Source organism: Ziziphus jujuba, chromosome 6 (genome assembly GCF_031755915.1).
Source record: "Ziziphus jujuba cultivar Dongzao chromosome 6, ASM3175591v1".
NCBI classification, from domain to species: domain Eukaryota; kingdom Viridiplantae; phylum Streptophyta; class Magnoliopsida; order Rosales; family Rhamnaceae; genus Ziziphus; species Ziziphus jujuba.
This window is the reverse complement of record NC_083384.1, coordinates 12182092-12207193: the sequence shown is the minus strand read 5'-3', so window position 1 is coordinate 12207193 and position 25102 is coordinate 12182092. Positions and strand designations below refer to the sequence as shown.

The 25102-nt window shown below is 32.6% G+C and overlaps 4 protein-coding genes across 4 annotated transcripts; all 4 read left to right on the top strand.

Moving 5' to 3' along the window:
* The first annotated feature begins 3960 nt into the window (after positions 1-3960).
* LOC107430747 (large ribosomal subunit protein eL33y-like) lies at positions 3961-6059 on the top strand. The gene is made up of 5 exons (XM_016041624.4): positions 3961-4097; positions 4228-4263; positions 4392-4620; positions 4726-4768; positions 5850-6059. Exons 1-4 carry the CDS (start codon positions 4066-4068, stop codon positions 4765-4767), a joined length of 339 nt encoding a protein of 112 aa, XP_015897110.1. The 5' UTR covers positions 3961-4065; the 3' UTR covers position 4768; positions 5850-6059.
* Positions 6060-7312: 1253 nt separating this feature from the next.
* On the top strand, positions 7313-12261 carry LOC107430707 (neutral ceramidase 2). Its single transcript, XM_048463912.2, has 10 exons — positions 7313-7458; positions 8266-8618; positions 8785-8993; positions 9184-9528; positions 9725-9989; positions 10071-10341; positions 10426-10551; positions 10762-10825; positions 11118-11281; positions 11558-12261. The coding sequence occupies exons 2-10, from the start codon at positions 8269-8271 to the stop codon at positions 12104-12106; spliced, it is 2343 nt and encodes a 780-aa protein (XP_048319869.1). The 5' UTR covers positions 7313-7458; positions 8266-8268; the 3' UTR covers positions 12107-12261.
* A 1310-nt stretch (positions 12262-13571) lies between these two features.
* Positions 13572-17852, top strand: LOC107430746 (probable sugar phosphate/phosphate translocator At3g11320). The gene is made up of 4 exons (XM_016041623.4): positions 13572-14200; positions 16654-16757; positions 16871-17099; positions 17393-17852. Exons 1-4 carry the CDS (start codon positions 13760-13762, stop codon positions 17537-17539), a joined length of 921 nt encoding a protein of 306 aa, XP_015897109.1. The 5' UTR covers positions 13572-13759; the 3' UTR covers positions 17540-17852.
* Positions 17853-20135: 2283 nt separating this feature from the next.
* Positions 20136-24836, top strand: LOC107430716 (mitochondrial uncoupling protein 1). Its single transcript, XM_016041589.4, has 9 exons — positions 20136-20487; positions 21646-21864; positions 21975-22053; positions 22517-22650; positions 22782-22880; positions 22979-23083; positions 23650-23724; positions 24102-24188; positions 24299-24836. The coding sequence occupies exons 1-9, from the start codon at positions 20404-20406 to the stop codon at positions 24332-24334; spliced, it is 918 nt and encodes a 305-aa protein (XP_015897075.1). The 5' UTR covers positions 20136-20403; the 3' UTR covers positions 24335-24836.
* The last annotated feature ends 266 nt before the right edge of the window (positions 24837-25102 follow it).

Here is a 25102-nt window from a genome sequence, read left to right as displayed (position 1 = left end):
TTGTACGTGGGTTTAAATTTGATTTTTTCCGGGCATAATTGGGTTAAATATTTTACGAAAATATTTGTTTAAATTTTATAAATTATGCCCACGGTATTTTTATGGTTGCATCTCGTACTTCGAGAAAATTGTGGTTTGTTGGTTATCGATGTTTCGTACCGGTTTATTTAATAAAAATATGTGGGATGGTAAGTGTGAGAATTTAATGTATTTTCCACGGTAATTTTGGAAAACGGTACGGTTGATTAATAATGTTTATTTTTAGACGCACTCATACAGTATTGGTGTTTTGGTGTATGGTGTATGGACATGTGGTAGCGCGCAGGTATTATGTGGTTTAGCGCGCGGTTATTACTTCACCTGTGAGTTGCCATTGGACCATGGGCAGGCAAGTTTGTTATTGCGCACAGCCGCCTCCCTCCTTGGCCGGGTGATGGTTTCAGCAGCGGTACTGTCGGGACGCCGAAGTGCCGTTGCAGGTTTCTCTCTTTAACCCCCCGCCAGTCAGTGCTCGGGACGCTGGGTATCGGAGGGCATCACCGGTATATGGTGTGGTGCGTCGGTGTAAATTGCAAATAATGTTTTAAACCCCAAAGGTGTTCTAAAATTATTTATTATAATTTATTACATTTTAATTATATTTGGGGTATTTATTTATTTATTTGTTGTTTGTTAAATTATTTAATCCCTTGGTTTTCGGGAGGTATGCACACTGGGTTTTGCGAAAAGGTTTTAAAAAGGGAACATTTCAAAAGGAGCGATTGGTAAGAGTTTTGAGGGAAATTATTATTTTCCAACAGTTATTATTATTTATTTACTAATTGTTGGTATTTGTTCTATTCCTTAATTGCTATTAATATTATTTTATTATCACTAAAGGTGTTCAGTAGTTAGGGTCACTCACTGAGATGATTAGCATCTCACACTCTTAAATTCCGTTCCCTTAAGTGCAAGTGGTGGCAGACGTTCTTCCGGAGCGAACCAAGTTTTCCGCTGCTGTTGTGTTTCGAGAAGTACTTCTGTACTCTTTCATTTCAGTGTATTATTTCTTTCAGCCTTGTTGTATTTCTGTTGATTAGCACTTCTTAAAGCTCTGTATACTATTGGGATACTTATGTTTTACTTATGCACTGGACTGTTGTTGTTTTTGAGAAGTGCTGAAATTTATGAAACAATTTGTAGTTTGCAGGAGGAATAAGGGGATGAACTTTTGAAGTGTGTTTTCAGTGCAGGTAATTTGTGGTAAGTCCATCCCTTAGGGAAGGCTCTGCCGGATTTTCCATTGGAGGGTCCGGTAGGGTTTCCCTGGGATCAGGGCTTGTCTAGGGTTCCGGGGAAGAAATTCTGGACGAGTCCTGACAATGTGCTGATTCTTCATAACTAGTAATGAGAAAATGAACAATGAATGTCATGCATTTATAATTGGTTGTGGTTCTTGCTTCACTGAAATTGTTGCCTATTCTTTAAAAGGAAAAATTGTTAACAATCCTTATAGGCATGCTTCTTTAGGCAAAGGTGTTGATAGTTTGTATACTTGATAAGAGTTGTGAAGTTTTAAATTATGATTTTATGGAGATTTACCTACTAAATTGAATTGCTATTTTTAGTAAATTTTGAGTAAATAATGTTTAATTTTTTTTTAACATTTATGATAATTTTCTTCTATCCGATATTTCAAATTCACAATGAAATATAAATAACGTATCAACTGAATCAATATTATTTAACAAATAATGTTTATTGTTATTGTTATTTAATAGTATTACTATTATTATTATTTTTTGGATATTGTTCCAATGTGTAGTTTTGGCTTGGTTTAAGACTAAATTGAAATTAGCTTGAGGTTCATGAGCAACATCTATAATTATATACAAAATATTATAAGTTATATTTTGAACAAACACAAGTTGATATTTGTGATTACATTGAATATAAATATTATTTCAAATTTCAATGTGTTGGATTTTGCATCCAACATATAGATCATATTTTGTTAATTTGCAATTATATTTTATTTATTTATTTATTGAATGAGTAAAGAAGCTTATGGATTGTATTGTAGATATTAGATCAACAGTGGACCATTCTAGATAATAATAGGTTTGTCAAAATTTATATCACAACTCTGAATCTATCGATTTGACAATTAAGTAGTTTTCTTTTACTCAACTATTATATTAGATGATTATGTTTTTATTTGATATTCGCAAACTACATTGGACTTTCAATGTTATTTTCTAAAGAAATGATCCTGTGGGGAAAAAATAATAAAACAAAATAAAAATTGTTCATTACCAACACTTTTTTTTTTTGGCAGTATTTCTTATATTAACATAATTATCTAAGAGGACAAAGACGCATTGACCATTTGGTTAATAATTCAAGCATTATTATCAATTGCAACTTTGGAACAATTACAAATTTACAACATTTTACCACTAGCTTAATAATTGCACTAAATAGCCACTCTCATAGTATATACTCACACATGTGGTCTTTTTATACACAATTAAGATAGTATTTATTCTATTTTTTAGATTAGATTCAACTGATTCGCTCGAAATGTTGGGGAATTGATGACTGATATTCAAATTCCTACATGCTACATTTTAATAATTATCCACTGTCTTTCATTCTTAGACTTTGTTTCTACTGTTTTTATTTTAAAAAATTAATCTATTTAATCGGATATAATTTAAATATTTATGACATAATATATTAGTTAATAATTAAAATTAAAAAATAATATTTAGATATTATCAACAAATTTGCATACAATTAATTGATTATTGTGTTAAAAAAAAAAATCTTGTTAGTAATATTTGAAAGGGATTTGGATCCCTCCATTTATAAAAAATAGAGAATAAGTTGGCAACATATTTTAAATGCCATGGTAGCTAATAAATTTCAATGTTTAGATTTGAACCAAATCATTATTCCAAAATAAAACAGTAATATAATTAAATTTAAATTATGTTCATAAAATTTTAAAGAATCAGTATTTAGTCTTTTTTTTTTTTTTGGGTTTAAATATAAAATCAAGATTCAAATTATTTAAAATCTTTAAAGAATGTCAATTTAAATAAGCTCAAGATTTATCAACTTATTTTATTCTAAAGGGAAAATTTGGTCAGTACCATAAGATTTGATGAAAATTCATTAACATTTTCAAATTAATAAATCATCACTTACCCTATAGCTCTCAAAGGCATTGATGTATGGGAATATTGTCTTCCCGTGATATCTGTTTGTAGTTTTTCTATTTTCTTCCCTTGTAATTAAAAAAAAAAAAAATGCCCATGAATTTCCATTTATGGGTGTTGATAAAATTTTTCCTATTCTAAAAGATAAATTCAACCAGTTCATAAACAATAAATAAATAAACAGATAACCACTTTAATTTATACACTATTAGTTTGCTTTAATTTTTTTAAAGTATCAAGTAATGATTAAATAAGTCTATTATAAATTTACACTTTCTTTTTTGTGAATAATTTACATTATTTTTTGTTACATCTAACGTTAATCTGAAAATACAAACATAATATAAATTTATCCAAATATTAATTAAATAATACTTGAAAAAAATTAAACTTTTAAAACTAAGAAGAAGATGCATTTTTAATCGTGATATTTCAAATATTGCATTCTTTTTTTTCCCTGAGAATAATAAATATGCAAATTATAGGTAACCATTATATCTCTGTATCAAAAAGACCATTATAAACGTTGTAAGGGCAAAAAAACAAAAAAAACCAACATTATTGATTGTTTCCTTTTTTGAAAGCAAAAACCAACATTTTTCAAGCTGTTCATTTTGCATTATATATATACATATATATATATATATATATGTTATATTTAAAAAAAAAAAAAAAAAAAACTGTGACTCCAACTGAGGTAATAGTTTTTTATCTTTTTATAACATTGTAAAATATATAATTATATGCGTTTTTAGTTTCTCGCCCTAGAGCCACATATAAATATTGGGGTTGCAATTAGGGTTTGGTCTCCGTCTTTGGCAGTCCCAGTTCAGAGTTAGAGAGCCACAACTTCATTTCAACGATGGTGAAGGGTCGCCAAGGAGAGCGCGTCAGGTCCAATTGCTTTCTTTACGTCGTACTCTTATTTTTCGCTCTAAATTTCTCGCTGCGTATTTTCTTTTTCTTGTTTTTTCTTTCTAAAAGTTCTAATTTTGGTGGTTTTTTTTTTTGGTGGTTCAAACAGACTCTATACACGAGGAACCATTCTAGGATACAAAAGGTATAAAAGAAAGTTGCAAAATTTTCAGTTGGTAATTGTTTCAGAAAAATAAAAAAAGGCATTTTTATTTATTTATTTGTTTTTGATTAAATCTGGGGTTGGTTTTGGTTTTGGTTTTATAAATTTAGGTCGAAATCGAACCAGTACCCAAACACGTCTCTGGTTCAGATCGAGGGGGTTAACACGAAGGAAGAGGTGGGATGGTACAATGGGAAGCGCTTGGCTTACATTTACAAAGCCAAGGTGAAGACGAATGGGACCCACTACCGTTGCATTTGGGGAAAGGTCATTAGACCTCATGGTAACAGTGGCGTTGTTCGTGCTAAGTTCAAGTCCAATCTACCTCCCAAGTCCATGGTAATATATATTATATAGTTTGCCAATTAGTTTTGTTTTCAGTGATTCTGAAGAGTTTGATTAAACTTATAATGTTGTAATTTTAATTTTATTCCATTTTAACAGGGAGCTAGAGTCAGGGTTTTCATGTACCCCAGCAACATATAAGGTACTAATCCAGCTCTGCTTAGGGTGTTATTTCTTGTTTACTATTAGTCTTAGTTGTCAATATTGAATCCTGAAATTGTTAAATGTAGCTTGCAGATATTGAATCCTGTAAGTGTTAATGTAGCATAAAATGTAATTCTTTTGGTATGTAGTTTTCATAATCTTGGTTCTTATTCCTTATATACCAACTGTTTGGCATTTGGCTTCCAGCCTATGTACCCCTTCGACTTGTAAGAGTTAAAACAACACATTTTTGCTAGTAATTGCTTATGAGTTAGGACTTAGGATTGATGAGTCCATTTCATTCTTTTGTGAAATGGAACTTTGTTATATGTTTGTTGGGTTTCAGGATTAATTATCGAGATATTTTAGGAATTTAACTGTGCCCAGTCGCAAATTTTTTCTTGGAGCACTATATAAACTAATCTAGGGACTTTTCTGGGAAAATCTACTGATTCTTCCATTTAATGTCCCTGGAATTCTATTGAATTATCTAAAACTAGCTTATGCTCATTTTTTATGCTATGTTAATATTAACTCGACTTGGTTTGGTTCTTGAAGTTTCAAAGTCATTTTACTTTGCTTTGTGAAATAACTTGGAATCAAAATTGTGTCCAATCCCTCCTTTCTTTTCTTCAGTAAATGTTTTTGTCAGATTTCAAGCCAGTTGATTCTTTTACTTTTGTTTAGTCAGAAATTACACTGTTTAAGTTTTTCAGGAATATTGTGATGAATGGAATCTGTTGCTATTTTTTCTCCGGATTTATGTCCAGTTACTTACCAAACTATAATTAAAATAAGCAAGTGAAGCACCCAAAAAAAAAAAAAAAAAAAAAAATCTAGAAATGGGCAAAGAAATTGAAAACTTTAATCCTATCAAAGGGTTTGTGGATAGGTAATTGCATGAAAATGAGTACAATGAATTGGCTTACTGACTCAATTCATGGTTTCTTCACTGATGTGGATAAACAATACATTAATATTTGATTATTCTTGTACTTGCGTTGAAATGTTATCTTATGCTCTTTCGGTTTGTTCTGGCTGAAATGATACCTTATGCTTCTTTCTTTTTGTTTTGGCAGTTTGGCAGTTATGCGACTTGTGTAGATGCTAGATTGGGCCGCAAGGGGAGGCGGTTGAGTTTTGCATTTATAAGTTGAGAACCCATTTTCTAAGTCTGTACTAAAAAATTACATTAGCTGGCAGTTGTGCCGTTTGCAATTTTTAGGATGCATTTTCCTGATATTTACCATAGTTATTGTTGGAAGTTTTGAAGGAAACACTTTTTTTTTTTTTTTTTGTTTGTTTGTTGCTGCTTGTGTTATTATGTTATCTGTGGATAGTGCTTGATCTTTCAATCTTTTGAGACCATGTTGCATTCCAAGAAATGCTGAAAAATGGCCAGTGAAACAGCAACAAATCTTACTAGGAATGTGCCAAATTTAAATGAACGCCTAAAATTTACCTTTTGTCTTTACCTCGAAAGTTTTGTAGCTCGTTTGAATGACATATTTTTGATAAGGAATGTGGTTTTGGTTGGGTACCCGTTACGCTGTTGGAGATAAAATCATTTTGTCTCAACTTCAAACAAATAGACATAGGAGGAAAAGCGATTTTGAGGGTGATGGTGTCTTGTATTGCTCTTTTCCTTGTTCTTTGTTCTTTGGATAAGATTGCTATAATAGCCATATCTTACTAATGAAAACGTTAAAAAATCTCTATCATTTTTACAGTCATGGGATTTCACCATTTGTAGCTTTACAATCCATTAATTAAACAAATTATGGGTTATTTATTTATTTAGAGAAAATTAAAATTACTAAAAGACGAAAGAAGACCTACTAAATAAATAATTCATTATATTTATTAAAAAATAAAAATAAAAATAGCAAATGATTAACATGATAATGGCAAATCAATAACATAATATGCCACACCGTAATGGTGGACACAAGAAATCCTGACGAAACTCAATCCCAGAGAAGCAAGTGGACATGCATGGAGAAAAAATAAGGAGCAACGGAGAAGTGGGAGTGTGAAAATATGAAGGTGGGGTGGTTGGTCTTGGCTTAGTGTCTGTGCCACAAAAACGCACTCAAATAGCTGGCTCATTACTGGCTCCACCAACCTCTCTTTAATACGTGTCCCCTTCCTTCCACCAAATTTGGTACTACTCTGTCTTATCGGCTTTGCATTCATGACCTTCACGAACCAGCTTTTCTCAAATAACCAACAACTGGTTTCACACTCAGATTTACTAATACCATATAATTTGAGTAGAGCACGACAGTAATGTCGTTCGTGTTTTTATTAAGCTAGAACTATGCGTTTTAGTGAAGTGAGATTTGAGAGAGAGCGTCCAAAATATAGTTTTGAAAAAAACAACAAAAAAAAATATACAAATAAATAAAGGGGGTGCCAACTGCCAAATGCTTTGTTCCAAGTCTGAACGACTACTGTTAATATGGGCTCGTAAAAGACATTCCTTTCTTTTTTCTCTGACCCCACCATGGAAGCAGCTTCTGATCTGATTCGTTAGGTAATTGTTACTCTTTCTCTCTCTCCCATTCCTTGTTTCTTTATATGTCGGTTGTGAGGTGAAGCTCTTGAACCATGCTCACAGGCTATACCTTGAATTTTTCTGGTATGTTTTCTCTATAGGAGCTTTGAAGTTCACTCTCTCTGCTACAGGTACTTCCACTTTATAGTTTCCTTCTTTTGGTTGAGTGAATTTTTTTTTTTTTTTTTTTTTTTTTTTTTTTTTTTTGGGTTCAACATAACACCCTTTAGTGATTAAGTGCAAAATCTACTGTCTTTACTCGAGAGTAGTTATAATCAGTATTTACATCTTTACAAAGGTGAGACTTGGAATCTTGGATAGTGAAATCTCATCATTGTTTGTGTAGCTTACTCTTTTTTTTTTTTTTTTTTTTTTTTTTGGCAAAAGATTTTTAGAGTTTGGAATTCATGAAGGAAAATTAAAAGGAAAAACAAAGTATTTTAGTTTCATTGGCTGTTTAAAAGAAATTTATGAAGAAAATAAAAAAAAGTAGGATATAAACTTATGAGTTTAATGCAGGTGTTTTTGTTCAAATACCAACCATGGTGTAAAACTGAATATTGGGATTTGGAATTTGGGTAATTATGGGCCAGTTGAACAGAATGAAATTGGACTTAAACAGCATCCATAAGTAGCTTGGTCCATCTTTATTCCATTTCATATATGTCCGAGGAACCTCATAGATCTCGATTTATGTGTTATTTGTCCATTTTTACTTTTTTTATGCCAATGTTGGTGACTGGAGATAACTCTCTTCAATTATTCCTGGGATGGGAGGGAGTAGGTCTTGCTTCATATTTGTTAATTCAGCATTGGAACCAAGATCGGGCTTGGCATAGTTGCAGTACGAGTTTCCTAATTTGGGAGCTTTTTATGTTTATATTATTCTTATATGGGTGAGGGTGAAAACGGTGACTAATCTGAATTCCTTTTTTCAGGAAATGTCAATGGAGACGATTTCTCTGCATCCTAGCAGTATACGTTGGCCATATAAAACCATTTGGTTTTCAGTTTTCACATTATTCTTACTTGAAAATATTAAGCAGATTTCATCAGCTTCCGACTACTTGATTGGTCTTGGAAGCTATGATATAACAGGGCCAGCTGCAGATGTTAACATGATGGGGTATGCTAGTCTCGAACAGATTGCTTCTGGAGTTCACTTCAGGTTACGAGCTCGTGCTTTTATTGTTGCAGAACCGAAGGGAAATCGTGTAGTATTTGTGAATCTTGATGCCTGCATGGCCTCTCAAATTGTTACTATTAAACTACTTGAAAGATTGAAAGCAAGGTAGAGAACCCAAGATTGAAAGATTGATATATTCCTTCCTTACTGATATATTTTTAGAATTTATCCTTTTTCTGTCTGGAATTTACTACATAACTCTAATATGTTTTTATTATTTTCTTTGTTTTTTATTTTCATTTTTTGTTCTGTTATATCTTTCGTTGCTTAGGTATGGAAACCTTTATACAGAGCAGAATGTAGCCATTAGTGGCATTCACACTCATGCTGGGCCTGGAGGCTATCTCCAATATGTTGTTTACATTGTAACATCTCTTGGATTTGTGCGCCAGTCATTTGAGGTTATTGTTGATGGCATTGAGAAAAGTATTATTCAAGCTCATGAGAATCTTAGACCTGGATCAATTTTTGTGAATAAGGGTAAGGAAACTGAGTCATAGTTGCTGCAGCATCTGTATGCCACATCTTTGAATAACCATTTCAAGATAAGAACTAATCAAGAGACTTTTGTATGGCACTTTCTTTTCCCAAGAGACATCAAATGTAGGTAGCATTTGATGCAAGACTTTGTGTTGCAGTTATTCTTTAATCTTTTGTCATGGTGTCACAGGAGAGATCTTAGATGCTGGTGTGAATCGGAGTCCTAGTGCTTATCTCAACAATCCAGCAGCTGAGCGCAGTAAGTACAAGTATGATGTGGATAAAGAAATGACTCTCATAAAGTTTGTGGATGATGGCTGGGGACCAATAGGTAGCTTTAACTGGTTTGCAACTCATGGAACTTCTATGAGTCGAACAAACTCACTAATAAGTGGTGACAACAAAGGTGCTGCTGCTCGCTTTATGGAGGATTGGTTTGAACATAAAGGTTTTGATAGTTTGTATTTCAATGAGTCAGGAACTGACAGAATCCCTCGCAGGGTCTCAAGCATAGTTATGAATCCCAATGGACATCGTAAGTACAAATTTCAGTGAAAATGCAAGTAGTTTTGAGTCAAGATAGTCATTGAGCTTTATAATTCTGTGATATCCTAAATTTCCATGCAGATTCGTAGTTAGGCTGTGCAGAAATATGCCATCTTGTATATTGTTTTCTTTTCTCAAAACATAAAATGCTTTCCGCTATATGACAAATGGTGTATTTGATACAGGGAATGAGTTAACAAAACTTGCTGCCTCCTTTCAGTCTTCTAAAGGACAACCTGTGACAAAGCTTTTGACTGTTGCAAAAAGGGTCAGGAATTCTCTAAGGAATACCGAAAAGCCTCAATTTGTATCTGCATTCTGTCAATCAAATTGCGGCGATGTAAGTCCCAATGTCCTGGGTGCATTTTGCACAGATACTGGCCTTCCATGTGATTTTAATCACAGTACCTGCAATGGTAAAAATGAATTGTGCTATGGCCGCGGACCAGGGTAAATACTGATTTCTATTTTTAGCATTCAGGTCAACAATATAACACATAAAATGTTTTAAAACCAATCCTCTTTTGTCAGTTATCCTGACGAGTTTGAGAGTACCCGTATAATTGGAGAGAGGCAGGTTAGAAAAGCAGTGGAGCTCTTTCAAAAAGCAACCGAGAAGCTGAAAGGGAAGATCAGGCACAAGCATGCATACATAGACTTTTCCAACTTAAAGGTCTCACTTTCACAAGTGGAAGGGGACAATAAGGTGGTCAACACATGCCCTGCTGCCTTGGGGTTTGCATTTGCAGCAGGAACGACTGATGGACCTGGAGCTTTTGATTTCAAGCAGGGGGATGACAAGGTATGAAGTTTCTGGTAAATGTATCCACTAAAATGATGTGACAACTGAGTTCTGCTTGATTTTCTTTTTTCTGGGATTCTTTAGGGGAATGCCTTCTGGAGATTGGTGAGGAACGTGCTGACAACACCAACTCAGGAGCAGATCAACTGTCAGCATCCGAAGCCTATCCTTCTTGATACTGGGGAAATGAAGGAACCATATGACTGGGCTGTTAGTGTCTAATCTGATTTGCTCATATTTGTTTGTGAATAAGTATGCCTGTTCATTGAGTTTGTAGATGTGCAACAAAGTCTTAGATTATAGATTAAAGCATTTTGGTTGATCATAGGGAGCAGTTTTTGAATTGTCTATCTTTTTAAGTTACTTTAAATATGGGTTGGGGGCGGTTACTCATAGATACACAACTCCTTATGTATGCAGCCCTCGGTACTTCCAGTTCAGATTTTCCAGATTGGGCAACTTGTCATTCTCAGTGTTCCTGGAGGTATATTTTTATCCCTCTAATTACTCTTCTTTTTACTCGAAAGTGTGGCTGCTTAATGGTAATTAGAGCTGTATATTAAACAAATATGCAAATGCGACTATATGGTGCCACAAATAGTAATGTGGACCAAGTGTTTCGATCTATATCTATTAATCTAGTGCATTAAGTGAAGAATTTCTTAATTCTTCATAGCAGGACTTTTCCACGGAATTTGTTTATTCTCTTCTTTATTATCGATTTCTAGTTCCTCTTAAGTCTGAACATGCATTTCTAATGGTATTATTTCCTTCAGAATTCACAACCATGGCAGGCAGGCGCCTTCGTGATGCTGTTAAGACTGTGCTTACTTCAGGAGTAAGCAAAGAAAGAAATGTCCATATAGTCATTGCAGGGCTGACAAATACATATTCACAGTATGTAACCACTTTTGAGGAATACCAGGTTCAGCGATACGAGGTTGGTATTGTACCACTCATTCCTCCACTTCTTCGTCTTTGACATAAAAACCTCTGCATATCAACCATATATTACTGATCATGACAGCCAGATCACGTTGTGCACAGTATATGTTAGTATATACATTCATAATCATTAAATTCTCAAAAATCAGAACATAGTCGAATGCTAAAATCATAGCAAATGAGTTCATCCTAGGGAGTAAACCAGAAGACTTCTTCAAATGAATCTCCAATTTTTCATGGATTCTCTCCTGATCAATATTTGGATTTTCAGGGGGCCTCAACTCTTTATGGACCTCACACACTTGAAGCTTACATTCAAGAGTTCAAGAAGCTAGCAGCTGCTGTCATCACCGACGAAGTTGTTGAACCAGGACCACCTCCTCCAGATCTCTTAGAGAAACAAATCAGCTTACTACCTCCTGTTGTGGTTGATGCAACCTCTCCAGGTGTAAATTTTGGTGATGTTAAAACTGATCTCCCTCCAAATTCCACATTCAAAAGGGGTCAGATGGTTTCAGTCACCTTCTGGTCTGCCTGTCCCAGGAATGACCTTATGACTGAAGGAACGTTTGCACTGGTTGAGATCCTCCAGAACCAGAAAACATGGATTCCAGCCTACGACGACGATGATTTCTGCCTACGTTTCAGGTGGTCGAGGCCTGAGAGACTTAGTCCTCAGAGCTTTGCAACCATTGAATGGAGAATCCCACAATCAGCTGTTGCCGGTGTATACAGGATCACACATTTTGGTGCTTCAAAGGCACTTTTAGGATCTATCAGTCATTTTACAGGTTCTTCTAGTGCATTTGTAGTGGCATAAAGGAGGATTCAATACATATTAGACATGGAAGTCGATGTTAGTCATACATTGAGTGTGTTTGTTTACACATTACACGGCCAAAAAAAGCTAAAATAGCAGCTTACTTAGAAATAAACAACTGAAAATATCGACCAAAGTTTGGTTATTTTACTTTATCCTTTTTTTCTTTTATATATATTTGTGTGTGTGTGTATATATATATATATATATATATATACACATATATAATCTCCTAATGTTCAGATCCTTAATTTATAAACATAATGACTGCCATTTGAGCTTTTTCATGTAGCTGCTTCTTTGAGCATCTCCACTTATAAAATATAACATTTGACATTGTCTTTTATGTTCACAACAGAGGATGCTATATTTAATGTCATTTTAAATTTTTTTATTAGAATGCTATGTTTGGATTATAGGATTATTAATTGCTATTTTTCCGTAATAACCGATATAGTAATATTAATATTATCAATTGGTTTTGTTTTAAATCTTTTTTGACTTTCTAAAGCTAAAAAGCTATATGGAAAAAATAAAACTATAATAATATTCTGCCAAAAAAATAATTATTTTTCTATTAACCATGTGTATCACGTATGCAAATTAACATTGATGTGACAACAACATCATTTTTATTTCCAAAAAAAAAGACGAACAGCATCATTTTTGCATTTTTATTAGAAAGCTTTTCTATCAATATTAAAATCTGAGAATGAGCTCGTGATTGTAAAATTCTCCATTGGGGTTAGATATTATGGGTTTTAAATTGTAAATATATTTGTGAAGCTGAAATAGTCAGTGTACTTACTGAAAGCTCCATGGATAAATGGCGTGGAAATGGTGTCCCTTTTTAGTACTTTCAAAATCCCCACCCAAAAATATGCCCTACTCTTCCAATCTATTTCAGAAAATTACCTGAAAAAGAACCTCCTACCCACATGAATCATCATCATTATGCATTTCACATGTAAAATTGACCCAAAGAAAATAAGATTTCAGCTACCCTTATAACTCTCATCCACAAAAATCAATTCGTATATACATTATATCAAAAAAGATATGTTTATATATATATATATATATATGCTGAAATTTAAAAATTAATTAGTGATATAATATGAATTTAATAACATAATATATATGAATCCACAAAATTGTTAATATATATTCAAGATTTAGCTCTGAAATCAATTCAAATAATAGAAATTTTAATAATATTATTATTAGTTCAAAATAATCAAGTAAAATAGTCACCTTCAAATAAAAAAAATTTGTTATAAATAATAATAAATAAAAAATCACCTTAACATAAGGTCTGATATAAACTGCTCAATCGCATTAAAAAATGATTCTTGTATACAATAAACGATGCCACCTAAAATTTAGTACACACCATAACAAGAAAGCAAAAGGGTCCCATCTGACAGTAGGTCCCACCAAAGGGATTGCCACGTCAGATGGGAAAGTGGTAGGACCCATAGCCATGCAACTCCCACGAATACCGACCGTTTCACTTTGCATATTTACCGTTACTTTCCATTACATTCAATCTTCCTCTTTTTCTTTCCCAAAATATCTAAACTCTTTCCGTTTCTCTCTCTCTCTCTCTCTCTCTCTTTGCAAAGCGTTTGGGATTCTTAAACCCGAAAACCCATGGGTGACCCGAATCCATGGGCCACGGTCGGGGCCGTAATCTCGTGGTACGGGTCGAACATCGGCGTGTTGCTGCTGAACAAGTATTTGCTGAGCAATTACGGGTTCAGATATCCGGTTTTCCTTACACTGTGCCACATGTCGGCCTGCAGTTTGCTGAGCTACGTGGGTGTAGCGTTGTTAAAGGTGGTCCCTCAGCAGAGCGTGAATTCCAGAGCCCAGCTGGTGAAGATCGCGGTGCTCAGCGTCGTTTTCTGTTTCTCGGTGGTGTGTGGGAATGTGTCGTTGAAGTTCCTTCCGGTGTCGTTTACCCAGGCTATCGGCGCTACGACGCCGTTTTTTACTGCCGTCTTGGCGTATTTGATCAGCCAGAAAAGGGAGGCTTGGGTTACTTACGCCACTCTTTCACCGGTTGTTGCGGGGGTCATCATAGCTACGGAGGTAACATTATTTATTTTTCATTTTTTTTCGTTTTTGTTAATTGATTGCGTGAAATTTTTTAATCTATTCAATGTACATTTATATCTATGTTTATATGATCTCTGCAAAATTTTATTTTTTCAATGTGATGTGATAACTAAATTAATTTTGATATGAGATTAATTATCGGTGATCCCAATGGCATTCCAAAACTAATTAACTATACAATATTCTACACATATACATATTTAATTTGATTTTTATTTTATACACTAATAAAATATGTTTATTTTACTTTTAATAAAATAAAATAAAATTTTAAACACAGTACATTTTAAATTCCCTAAAAAACTCCATGCTTACAAATATCAAATACACGAAAAATAGAAATAAAATAAAATAAAAATGAAAAATACCAATGCATCACCATAGCCACTTCCTCAACTCTCTCTCTCTCTCTCTCTCTCTCTCTCTCTCTCTCTCTCTCTGTGTGGAACCTTCTTCTTCTTCTTCTTATTCTTCTTAAGATTGAAGTTTTATTAGAATATAAAGGAAGATTAAAAATTGTCTATTTTTGTTAACAGGTACAGAGGAAGATGAAAATTTTGATTTTTATTCTTTTTGTTCCTAAGATTGAAGTTTTGTTAGAATATAGAGGAAGAGTAAAAATTGTCTATTTTTGTTAACAGGTATAGAGGAAGATGAGAAATTTGATTTTTATTTTGTTTAAATGTTTAAAGGTATTTTTGATGATTTTAGAATATAATAATATCTTAAAATGTAATATGATTAATAAATTTTATAGTGTGAATAAAATTGCGATGATCATGTATATAATATATTAATAATTTTGTTGGTATAGATAAAGTCATCCATTTATGACACCTAATTACATATAATTTATAAATATATTTATCAAATTACATGCAATTTAAATTCATTGAAAGATGTGAAACCTTATCTATAATAGCAAAATTTTATATATAAATTCAGTGTTTCAATAGATACAAAATTTTTTTTCTAAATTAAAAAATATTAAAGTGTAAAATTTTAAAAATATATATTTTGAATATGCTTTAATTTGAAATTTAATATAATTTAGTACTAGTTAAGTAATTTGTATCAACATTTTAAAAAAAAAATGATATTACAATGCAAAATTTTTAAAATAATCTTAATGTTTTGCATTTTAATACTATCTACTTTAAAAATTGATACAATTCAATAATAGTTACATAAGGTAATATTAAACTGGACAAAATGAAAGTTTGATTCATATAACAAGAAAAAGGTATCTTATTCCTTAGCTAGAAATATATGTGGCCATATAATAGTGATTAAGTGAAACGAAATCGATTGGGTGGTAGAGTCGTGGAAACATCTGTTAAAAGTCAAATAAGATTCAAACTCTGACAAATTAAAAATTTGAAGATCTAAATTGTTGAGTTAAAAAGTTAAACTTCTAAATTGTAAAATCTTAAAAGTTAAAAATAATAAAATATTATTAACTTTTAAAATAGTATATAAATCCCTTAAATAGCACATTTTAATATAAAATTTTGCAATAATACTATAGTTATTAAAATATTTATCATATGATATGATGAATGATGTGAAAATATTTAATTAATAATTTTTTTATAATTACTTTTATATATATATATATATATGTATATAAGAGTTCACTTAATTATATATATTTAAGTTATGCAAATATGTCAACTTATAATACATTAACATATATAATTTGACAAACATTTTGATGTTTGCTACTATAAAATTAAACAGTGATACATTTTTTATATTTTTTGGCATTGACATTGAAGATGCTCTTATGTTGCTTTTATGGTGATTATTTATTTATTTATTTGTTTTTTCCTTTTTCTTTTCTTTGAGGTACATTTTTCGAATATAATAATAATAATAATAATAAAGGGTTAAATAATTAGAGAATATGACCTAATTTCTTTGAGATTACAATGGTTTTACAACACACCCACCCCCCCCCCCCCCCCCCCCCCCACCCACACACACACACACATCACACACGCACGCACGTATATATATGTATGTTAGGGAACAAAACAGAAACTATATACGTGGAAAGCCTAGCTTTTTAAGTGGTAAAAGAAAGAGAGTAAAAACCTTGCACGAGTCTAGCAAATTCACTGTCATCCCAAATCCTACCATCAAACTTATTTTAATCTCACATGATATCCACTGAACTTCAAATTAATTGATATTGGATTTGTAATAATAAGAGTTTTGTTTTTATATATTTGGAATGAGAAGATTCGAATGCGAAACTTTTACATGAACTAGCAAGTAAACCTTATTGGATTACGGTTCTCAAAAGGACTTCTAATATGATGGAAGTTGAAAGACATATCTACGAGTTTCTCTTCTCTCTTTCGCGTTCTTTTTCTAAACGTGATGATCCAGGCGTATGTATATGCATATTGAATATTTTGTAGGGTGAACCAAGTTTCAACATATTAGGGTTTATCATGTGTGTTTCGGCTACAGCTGCAAGGGCCTTTAAGTCTGTGCTTCAGGATATTTTGCTGTCCTCTGAGGGGTACGCCTTTTACATTATTTCATATATACTTTTCTATTTATATTTAAAAATATAGCTTGCAACACTAATATTATATAAAATTTCTGATTATAATAATTAATTAATTATTGCAGAGAAAAGCTAAACTCCATGAATCTATTGCTGTACATGGCACCAATAGCTGTAGTGGTGTTAGTTCCTGCAACAATATTAATGGAGGATAATGTGGTTGAGATTACACTAAATATTGCCAGAAAAGATACCAAAATGCTTTGGTATTTGCTCTTCAATTCCTTTCTAGCATATTTTGTCAACTTGACAAATTTCTTAGTCACCAAATATACAAGCGCTTTGACACTCCAGGTAATTCACTCTACAATATAATTTATAAATTTACTATTACTTCATCAATTAACAATTTATTATAACATTAAAAACCAATATTTACAAATCCGTTGGTAATCAATGATATAAAGGTAACAATAACAATGGACAAAATTGAAGTCCAGAAACAGCCTACATGCCTTTCTAGGCTCTTATATTATTCGTATTATTAGCAGATGTAGGTCCTAGTAGTGCATATAGGTTGTACATGAACTTTAAGTTTTAGTACAATATGAGAATTTTTCAAAATTGTAGTAAAAATATTTGTGCAGGTTCTGGGAAATGCAAAAGGGGCATTAGCTGTAGCTGTATCAATTCTGATATTTAAAAATCCAATAACAACCATAGGGATGGTGGGCTATGGGCTTACTGTTCTTGGTGTTGTTGTGTATACTGAAGCCAAGAAGAGGTATTCATGATGCGTCTTCCTTTGTTACTGGGATAATTGTTTGTAGAAAGCAGCAACTTTACCACTGTTTTTCAAAAACAGAATTTTCACTTATATAAAACAACCAGTGCAATGTATAAGCTTTTTTTCTTTGTACAAAACCAAATTTTGCCTCGTTTGTTTCCTAGCTCAAGTGCCTCAACTGGGTTTCGAAGTGACAGAGGTTTCAGAATCTTTTACTGGTTACTTTTCTTTATTGAATATTATATAGATGCTAATACATGAGATTATTATACGTGTAATTTATATCCATGGAAATATTGCTTTTTCATGGATTGCAGTTATTGAAGGCCGTTCTTTTCATTTCCTTTGTTTTTTCCTTCTTGTTTGGCTTTGGGATTGATAATAATAACATTAATTTTGTGATTCTCTATTCATTCAGATCTGAATATATATATATATATATAGATATTTGTCTTAAATTCAGATCTGAATCTTGTTTTGCTATTTGATTAGCAAATTAAAAGTAAAAATAACCAAAATCATGCTTGCTAAATGTTAAAGGTACAATTCACCATGCAAAATTACAACTCTCTTATTATCTTTTCTTGATATGTTTTATTATTTTTCTCAAAACTAAAGGGACATAGAATCTAATTAATCAAATCAAGGTGGGTCTATCAGTTAATTTAGCATATTATCAATCATAAACCCGCCTTTTATAAATAAAAAGTTTTTAAAATTTACCAATTTGATCAAAAGAAAATTGGGGAGGAAAAGGAACTACGACATAAAAAATGGGAACAGAATATTTTACAAATGAGAACAGAACATTTATTTTTAATTAGAAGTTCATGAATAATGTGTGAGGGGTTTTGTTTTTTATTTTTTTCTCGTGAATTTTCATGTCTTAAATATATCTTCTTGCGTTTCATGTTTTTAACTTAAAAAATGATGGATGTTATGGAAACTTAACTCAAAACATAATTCAACTACTTGATTGTATTTGGCATACAATATAAGAAAGATGGAACATGATAGAATTTTTATTTTCAATGCATATCCATCCAACCGCCTACCAAAAGAGAATCAAATAATAGAGAGATAAAAGGAATAATAATAATAATAATAATAATAATAATAAGAGGGTGGCTGCTATATAGATAAAATTTCAGTCATATATATTGTACTGCAAGTCGGTCAAAAATGCACTGCCTACACAAAGTATTTCACTCATATTTTATACATATTTATTTTTAGTAAGGATAAGCAAGAGTTGAATTTTTTTTTATTTTTTTGTTATATATTAAAATCTAATAAAAACTAACTACTTTATATAAGTAAAATTAAATCAATTTAAGCCATTAATAGTCATAGTGATTGTTAAATTTGGCAGTTAGCTTACATTTTGCGTTTTATTTTGATCCAATATAAAAAATTTATAATTTTAAATTTTAAAGCCAACTTTGTTATGCCTTGCAAATTGACTTTGAAATCCAAATTCTTAGATATTTGATTGTTCTGAAGACTGAAATGATATGATTAAAGCTAGTACAAACAAAAAATAATCAAACTAAAAATCAAACATATACAACTTTTAAAGAAATACTAATATATATAAATATATATATATATATATATATATATATTGATTAAGTATTAGAAATTTCAAAAAAAAAAAAAAGAGTATAGTAATTTCTTCTCAACACGGTTCAATTATTATTATTTTTTTTCTTTTTTCTACTTAAACCAAATCAGTTTATCTTAGACTCCACCAAACCTAATGGAAAATATTTGTAACTCAATTTGGCTAGAAGTCTGAGTTACTTTCATTTTTTGTTTTTTTTTTGAAATTTTGTTTTACCAAAATTTCCTATGTGCTTGGAATCTTCATCAGCCAACATGATATGACATATTTTTCCCATCACATCATCACAAGTGGACCATGTGGACTCCATCATCATATATCCCCATGCTTTCTATTCACTTTCCTTAAAACTTACCATTCACACCATTTTCATTTTTATCGGCATCTATTCCCATTTCCCATGTGGGGAACCAAAAAAAAAAAAAAAAAAAAACCTAATTAATTTTTCTTTTTTACTGAATTAATCAAATTGGCAGCTGAAGTTTGGTCAATAATAAATTTGGTACTTTGACTAGGATAGCTATAGTTGATAGCTTTGCTTACTCTAATTGGCTTCTAAAAAGATCACTATCCTACTCAGGTATTACCGTTTTTTGTAATTACAATATGGAAAATTAAATACTCAAAATACAGCTTATCGTTGACAAATGTTGGTTTAGTATACTCTGGCATTTTTGTGGATCACTTTTTTTATATTATATTTTTCTTGCTTGTATAATATTTTTATCGTATCTATTACAAGAACCCAATAGGGATTAATGGGAAAGAAAACCCACCTTGTGTTAATGAGTATTTGGCATTTGTGGTTTTTGAAGCCAATCACAGCATGACAAATCACCAACATAGCTCATTTATATTGACTTTTTCCATGTGGCACTTTTTTATTGGATGAAATGCAGTGGTAGCAGGTCAAACATATACACAAGGCTGTAGATAATCCAAAGGTGAAAACGTCTTAAAAGGATGCACAATAATGAGGGATGAGAGAGGAGCAGAGAACAGAAAACAGAACAACAGAAAAGAGAGAGAGAGAGCAAAAAAAGGCAAAGACCCAATTGCGCAACCATCGGGTGGGGGTTCCCATTTCCCAAAGATTCGCGTTTGCGCAACAAAACCCATTTTCCCTTTTTTTTTTGGCTTTTTTCACACATTTGTATTTAAATTGGCCAAAACCATCATCTTGTTCTTCTTCACTTTCTCTGCATCCTATTCCTTTTCCTTGGTGAGTTTGACGGTCAGCTCTCACTATGGTGGCCGATAGCAAGTCCAAACCCGACATTTCATTGGCTGGGACCTTCGCCTGTAGTGCTTTCGCTGCTTGTTTCGCTGAGGTAATCAATCAAGCAGTTGATAATTTACCAATTACCAATATATGTATAACTCGGTGATCAAATCTATTAAAGTGAAAATGGCGATCACTTTTTTTTTTCTCTCGATTTATTCGTTTTCTTTTTGTTTTAATTTAACTGGGTCTAGTTCATATTTTGTGATTGCTGTGCTGAGTTGCTTTTCCACTGTCAGTGACGAACTTTATTCTCTGAAAAATGGAGAGAGAGAACAAAAAAAAAAGGAAACTAAAACTAAAACAAAACAAAACAAATTTGTGGGTCTCTCAATAAGATCTGAGACAATCCCAGGTGGCCCAATAAGAGACAAATTCTGTCTGTGGTAATTGATAAAATTTTAATTGAATGTGTAAAATTCTAAGTTTCGTTTATATGGGTTCTTGGTTTGCTAAGAAGTTATGCATGAATATCTGGTATATTGAGCATCTCTCTTTGTATTACCTACCGATAACAGTTAACCAAGGACCAAATGTCTCCCTTTTTGCATTTGGCACCCCCTTAATCTGAGGGTGCCTTTCGTCCCCATCTCGTCAGGAGGACCTTACTGGAGTTTCATGGCACGGCCTGCCACCTCGACACCCCCCCTCAACCTGAGGGTGCCTTGTCCCCCATCTCGTCATGAGGCCCACCTCGACACGAAGTGGGTTCTTCCACCCGGCAATCTTTTCTCACGAACTTGGGTTTTTCCACCGGCAATCTTTTCTGGCTCTTATACCACTTAATGAGAGTGTAAGACGACCCAAATCCGAAGCCCACTTGCGTAGGCTTAAGTGAGGTTTTAGCCCAAAATCCAGTGGTTAGGGGTGGAGTAGCACATATGATGTATGCTCTTTGTATTTCCTATCGATTTGGGACTTTGGTTTGCATTCTCAACAATATTGACTGTGTTTTTAGTTTGTCTATTTGAAGATGGACATGGAGCTTGATGCATCCCAAAAAGAAGATTGTTTTAAAGAATTTCATGCCTCAATTTGGTTATAAAACTATGAATTGAAACTTTTGAGCTTTTGATTTTTAGTTCTTTGAAAAACAACTATGAAGTGCTCATTCATGTAGTTTCTGACATTTGCTAAATTTTGCTTGTGCAATTAATCCGTCGAATCCGAATCCTAATTATCTGCCTTTGATTTGAACGTGATGCAGATATGTACTATTCCTTTGGACACTGCTAAAGTTAGGCTTCAACTACAAAAGAAAGCTGTTGCTGGCGATGCAGTGGCCTTACCAAAATACAGGGGTATGCTGGGTACGGTAGCTACCATTGCCAGGGAAGAAGGTGTAAGTGCACTCTGGAAAGGCATTGTACCAGGATTACATCGTCAGTGTTTATTTGGAGGCTTAAGAATTGGAATGTATGAGCCTGTAAGTTTTGAATGTTTCTTCTTATGAGCTTTCTTAGGTTTTTGTTTGAAATCTATAATCTTTTTGCACACTAATTTTTTATTCTAGTATGAAAAATGTGTGTTTGACAGGTTAGAAACTTCTATGTGGGAGATAACTTTGTTGGAGATGTTCCTTTGTCTAAGAAAATACTTGCTGGACTAACAACTGGTGAGCAAGTTCAGGATGCTTGTGGAACGAAATTTAGTTTTATCAGCTTATATAAGATTCTTTTGCTTATGCAAAGTGATTATAATGTTTACTTTGATATATAAAAGTGAAACATTTCTTAAAGATTGAAATTAGTTATTCTTATACTCAAATCCTATTGACCTGCTATTTCTAGTAATTTCTTGGTCATTCACATGTAAGGCCCACATTTAAAACTCCAGTTATTAGGCAAGCCTGCAGATGAGGGGTAGAGTCAATGTTTTCTGTGCTGTCTTTTCAATGCATAATTGGAGCCACTTCATGATAATTAGGTTTTTGGATTAAATGTTAACTTTTCTTGTATATATAACCAGTGAATGTTTGGACTTGGAAGATGGTTTTTCTCTCTTTGCTACCTCATAAGATGAATTCTTTGACCATCTCCCTTTTTATTTTTTAATGATGTCAACTGTGTTTTGTATAGGTGCTTTGGCAATTATCGTGGCAAATCCAACTGACCTTGTGAAAGTTAGACTTCAAGCTGAAGGAAAGTTAGCACCTGGTGTGCCAAGGCGTTATTCCGGAGCACTGAATGCTTATTCCACAATTGTTAGACAGGTTGTATGTCTATGCTGAAAAGTTAGAAAAGAGGGAAGAAAAGAAATATTTGGTGTCATATAGTGGACTGTTCTTTCCTATTTTTCTAACCTGTATTCCCTGTTCATTTTCAATTAATTTCTAACACTTAGGAAGGAGTTGGAGCTCTTTGGACTGGACTTGGACCCAATATAGCTAGAAATGCTATAATAAATGCTGCTGAGTTAGCAAGTTATGATCAAGTGAAGCAGGTAAACTTGCATACTAGAACTCGTCATAAGTGGACTAACCTTCACTTTCAGAGTAAAATGCTTTTGTAGTTTTTGACTTAATACATATTTCGATGCAGACAATCTTAAAAATTCCAGGGTTCACAGATAATGTCTTTACTCATCTTCTCTCCGGTCTTGGGGCAGGTTTCTTTGCTGTCTGTGTTGGTTCACCAGTTGATGTGGTAACCTATCTACATTCACTATAATTGTTCTGCTTTCTACTTTAGTAATTAACCTCATGCAGTGCTTATATTAGTTTGCTAACACATTATAGCAGTAGAAACTTATATAAACTTGACTAGGATAAAACATTTTGTGGCATGTGAACATTACATGAAAATATCCTTATGGTTGTCACTGGCAACATATCTTGTCAGCAGGAGAGTTAAATAAACTTGCTTACATTTGGATTCTGTTGCATGTGCACATTTCGTGGGAATGTCATTGTATCTGTCAGTCTTGACATAGAAGCACAGTTTTTTTCTTGTTCTTTTTTTTTTTTTTTTTTTTTCAACTCTACAAATGATTTATGAAATCAAACTCTTATGTAAACTCCGAATCAATAAATCAACAAAATTTCTAAATTGGTCTTGGCATCTAATGGACTTAGACTATTTGATTTCTGTTTATATGGTGTTGATGTTATGGTGCCGTATTTTCTTGTACTGGTCGAGTGCATTACTTCCTTGTGGTTAATGCTTAGCTGTGGATGAAATCCGATTTATTGTTTTCTTCTTTCTTTTTCCAGGTTAAGTCAAGAATGATGGGAGATTCTGCTTACAAAAGCACACTTGATTGTTTCATCAAAACTTTGAAGAATGATGTATGTCTGTTTTCTTAATTTTTTTTTATTTTCCCCCTCTAGCTATGGACTTCTTGCCATCAATTCATGCTACACTAATATGTAATCCATATAAATGGAAATCAACTATCTAAGACTCTTACAGGTGAGATAGTTTGATTGGAAGTTTGGTATTCTAACATGACATGATGTTAATTCAAGCAGTTAACCCAAGTAATGCTCGAGTAGCAACATGTTGCTGTATATGCAGCTTATGTCTGATCACTTTGCATCAATGCGTATCAAACATCAAAGACCAATTTGGATCCTAATTCTGAACCTGTGACCAGAAGAGGATCTGCTGTGTGAATTTGAAGCCTTTTCAAGAAATAAACTTGATGGAATTCAATGTTTTGCAGGGACCTTTGGCTTTCTACAAAGGTTTTATCCCAAATTTTGGACGGCTAGGATCCTGGAATGTGATTATGTTTCTAACCCTAGAGCAGGTACGCTCTCAACACGACAAAAACGATTCAATAGAAACACCAAGAAAGCTAGTCTTCCCTCTCCTCATTTTCTTGTAATGCTTCTCATTCATTCATTTTTTGGGTGACAGGCCAAGAAGTTTGTGAAAAGTATAGAATCATCTTGAGGGTACGAGGAGATAATCTCATCTGCAGTATGGATTTTGCAAGGGATAGCATCTACAGAAAAATGAAGATTTTTCAAAGAGAATAATGAAGCCCTGATCTATTTTTCTCTCATCTTACTAACAGAGGAAAATAAAAAAATAAAAAAAAATAAAAAAAAGGAAGGAAAAGTCCTCCTATAGAAATAATATTATTCGTTTTTGGGATTACATAATGCTTCCCTTGTCAGCAATTTGATAGATTGTGATAATTCCTAATTGGTTTCTTTGCCAAATGAAAATGACAAATTTGCATAGATGTTGTTGCTGTATGATAACAATGTTTTTGGTTATAGCCCATGGGCTAGAGCTATATGGTTATACTTTACTATGTATGACTAGTTTGTTTTTGTTTTGTCATCTTGGTAAATGTCCCAAAGCAAAGAAAGTGTTTTCCATCTTCAGGAAACAGTTTTCTGTCGCATATGGATTAAAGAAAAGAAATAAATTCAATTAGATTGTGTTATGGGTTTTTCTTTTCCCTTTATCTGCATTTTTTTTTTCCCTAAAAAAGTGCCTTATTAAGAGAATATGTACAAACATTTTTGTTGAGAAAATTATCTCTTATTCATTCTTGTTAAAAAAGTTCGAACGAATGAAGCCCCAAAACAAAAACAAAAAAAAACAGAGCATTAACTCTTATTAGTTTTTTTGATTGATTAACTAACTTTTCTTTTAGGATGACTACAAGTAATTGAATATGATTAGATAAAAATATATATATATATATAT